At 51.5% G+C, this 2,727-nt stretch overlaps 1 protein-coding gene across 1 annotated transcript in view; it reads left to right on the forward strand.

Moving 5' to 3' along the window:
- Window positions 1–2,727, forward strand: part of ZFYVE1 (zinc finger, FYVE domain containing 1) — a 61,899-nt gene that overhangs the window by 55,131 nt on the left and 4,041 nt on the right. The window contains exons 7-9 of the mRNA XM_011949816.1: window positions 442–612; window positions 1,192–1,372; window positions 1,966–2,079. Of these exons, the coding sequence (XP_011805206.1) occupies window positions 442–612; window positions 1,192–1,372; window positions 1,966–2,079 (466 nt within the window). The remainder of the gene's footprint in view (window positions 1–441; window positions 613–1,191; window positions 1,373–1,965; window positions 2,080–2,727) is intronic.

Raw genomic sequence — 2,727 nt, forward strand, 5'->3', positions numbered from 1 at the left:
TGAGACGGAGTCTCGCTCTGTCGCCCAGGCTGGAGTGCAGTGGTGCGATCTCGGCTCACTGCAAGCTCCGCCCCCCGGGTTCACGCCATTCTCCTGCCTCAGCCTCCCGTGTAGCTGGGACTACAGGCACGTGCCACCATGCCCGGCTAATATTTTTTTTTGTATTTTTAGTAGAGACGGGGTTTCACCGTGTTAGCCAGGATGGTCTCGATCTCCTGACCTCGTGACTCGCCCGTCTCGGCCTCCCATACACATCAAATCTTGTGGTCGCTTTGGAGAGAATAAAGCCAGAGGGATTCCTGGTGTGTCTCCGTTCTTCCCTGCCAGGGAGTTAATGGTTCTGAGTTGGCCACGGTGAGAGTGCAACTCACCAAACATCCCTCTTCCTCCTTCCTTTCCCTCCCTTCTCAGAGCATGACGGAAGCCTGCTTTTCATTTCAGACTGATGGGTTTCTGAAGGACAACAACAATGCTGCCCAGCGCCTGTTGGACGGGATGAACTTCATGGCTCAGTCAGTGTCTGAGCTTAGCCTTGGACCCACCAAGGCTGTGACTTCCTGGCTGACAGACCAGATCGCCCCTGCCTACTGGAGGCCCAACTCCCAGATTCTGGTATGGTGTGGCAGGATGCCCCCCACCCCTGGCACAGCCCATCCTGCCTAATGCCGCTTTGCCCTGTGCTAAGCTTATTCTGTGAGGGAGATGCAAACATTTTCTGCCAGTGCCGTGAGCTCTGTGAGTACTGGGAAGGGGAGGAGTCGTTGAGGCAGCCAGTTTTCTCTTTGTCCATTGATTTCCCTTCGTGTTTTCCTGCAAGTATTTTCTCTTTGGTGAGTTTTAGTTTCCTTGTGTGTGATGACCAGTGAATATTGCTTAGATATGTGAGAATCTGGAGGAAAAGGGGTCTTTAGAGGTTATTTAGGGTCATCCTCAGCTTGATCCATTAATGCTACAGCATCCATAGCAAGAGAGCACCCAGCTTCAACCCAGACACTTAGTGAAAGGAAACTCACTGCCCACCAGGCTTCCTTTTCACTCTCAGATAATGCGTTACTAGAAAGCTTTTGTCCTTGTTGAGCTAACACCACCTGCCTTAGTTTCTGCTTGCTCCAGGGTCTTGTTGACTTTCTCAGTTGAGCAGACATGGACCATACCTCCCTGCCTCTGTGTTTTGTTTTGGGCTTGGAACAGAGCTGCAACAAGTGTGCGACGTCCTTTAAAGATAACGACACTAAGCATCACTGCCGAGCCTGTGGGGAGGGCTTCTGTGACAGCTGCTCATCAAAGACCCGGCCAGTGCCTGAGCGGGGCTGGGGCCCTGCGCCGGTGCGGGTGTGTGACAACTGCTACGAAGCCAGGAATGTCCAGTTAGGTAATGTGGGGCCTGGGAGCTGTAGGGGTGGAGGGGAGAACCTCCCACCTTGGCCCTGGGTGCTAAGAACTGGATATCCAGACACCCCAATCCCGCTTCTACCCACATCTCCCTTGTGAGAGCACTTCTGGTCTCGGCCAGTCAGCCTCTAAGCTCCTTGTTAACAGCGTCCTGTGGGTGCTGTTCCTCAGGGGCTCGAACCTGTCCTGTGTTCTCAGCTGCAGAGGTGCTTCTGGGGGAAGGGAATGCACACATAGCAACTGAGTTCTGAAAAGGCTGCAGTGTTTACCAGAGATGGCTTAGACCAGTCTTCTCCTTTGAGAACGTTCTAGTTTTTGCTCCTAGAACTTTTCTGCCTTAATTTAAAAGGGTGATAAAGGAGCCCCGGAAGGTTGCAGATAAAGGACTAACAGATGGCATCTAATTTCAGGGTCTGGGCCGACCTGACCCACAGCGCAGACCCTTGCAATAGTCGCAGGACAGCACAGTGGTGTCTGGGATCAGAATCCAGAAGCATTCTGCTGTTGGTCCCTGAGTTCTCCATTTGGGAGAGGACTTAGAGGTGACAGCTTTTCCTTTATTATTGTCTACAGCTATTACCGAGGCACAGGTGGACGATGAAGGTGGAACACTCATTGCCCGGAAGGTGGGCGAAGCCGTGCAGAACACTCTGGGAGCTGTGGTGACCGCCATTGACATACCACTAGGTGGGCCTGGCAGTGCTTCTCTTGGGTGTAGCGGATGTGGGTTGAGGGGTTTCGGGTGCCCTGGGCTCTCACTTTGTAGAGGCTTGCCAACCTATATTGAGATGGGCGGTAAGGAATCAATTACACAATGCCACACATTTGCTTACTTCTGCTGAATGCCTTAGTAGTTTCATGTTTATTCCTGGAGGCCATATTCTCTTACAGCATCTAGTGCTATGTAACAAGCTACCTTAAAATGTAAAGGCTTAAAACAACCATTTTTCATGTCTTTGTAGGTCTAGAAGTCAGGAAGGGTAATTATTCAGCTCCAAGTGGCATTGCCTCTAGTTACTACCTGATATTCCAGGGTGGCAGCTGGAGTGGTCTGAGGTCTCAAGGGTGCAAGCTGACCTCACTTACAAGCTGGGTGCCTTGGCAGGGACAGTTAGGTTGTGTGTAGCAGAGTCTCACCCACTCTGTGTATTTTCCAGGCCTCTTCAGTGGTTCCTCTGGCACTTCTTAAGTGATGTCAGGGTTCCAGGAGCTAATGTTCCAAGAGACAGAAAGTGGAAACTGCCCATCTCTCTTTTTTTTTTTTTTCGAGATGGAGTCTCACTCTGTCACCCAGGCTGGAGTGTAGTGGTGCGATCTTGGCTCACTGCAACCTCC

The sequence above is a fragment of the Colobus angolensis genome, unplaced genomic scaffold (genome assembly GCF_000951035.1).
Source record: "Colobus angolensis palliatus isolate OR3802 unplaced genomic scaffold, Cang.pa_1.0 Scaffold3, whole genome shotgun sequence".
Taxonomy (NCBI): domain Eukaryota; kingdom Metazoa; phylum Chordata; class Mammalia; order Primates; family Cercopithecidae; genus Colobus; species Colobus angolensis.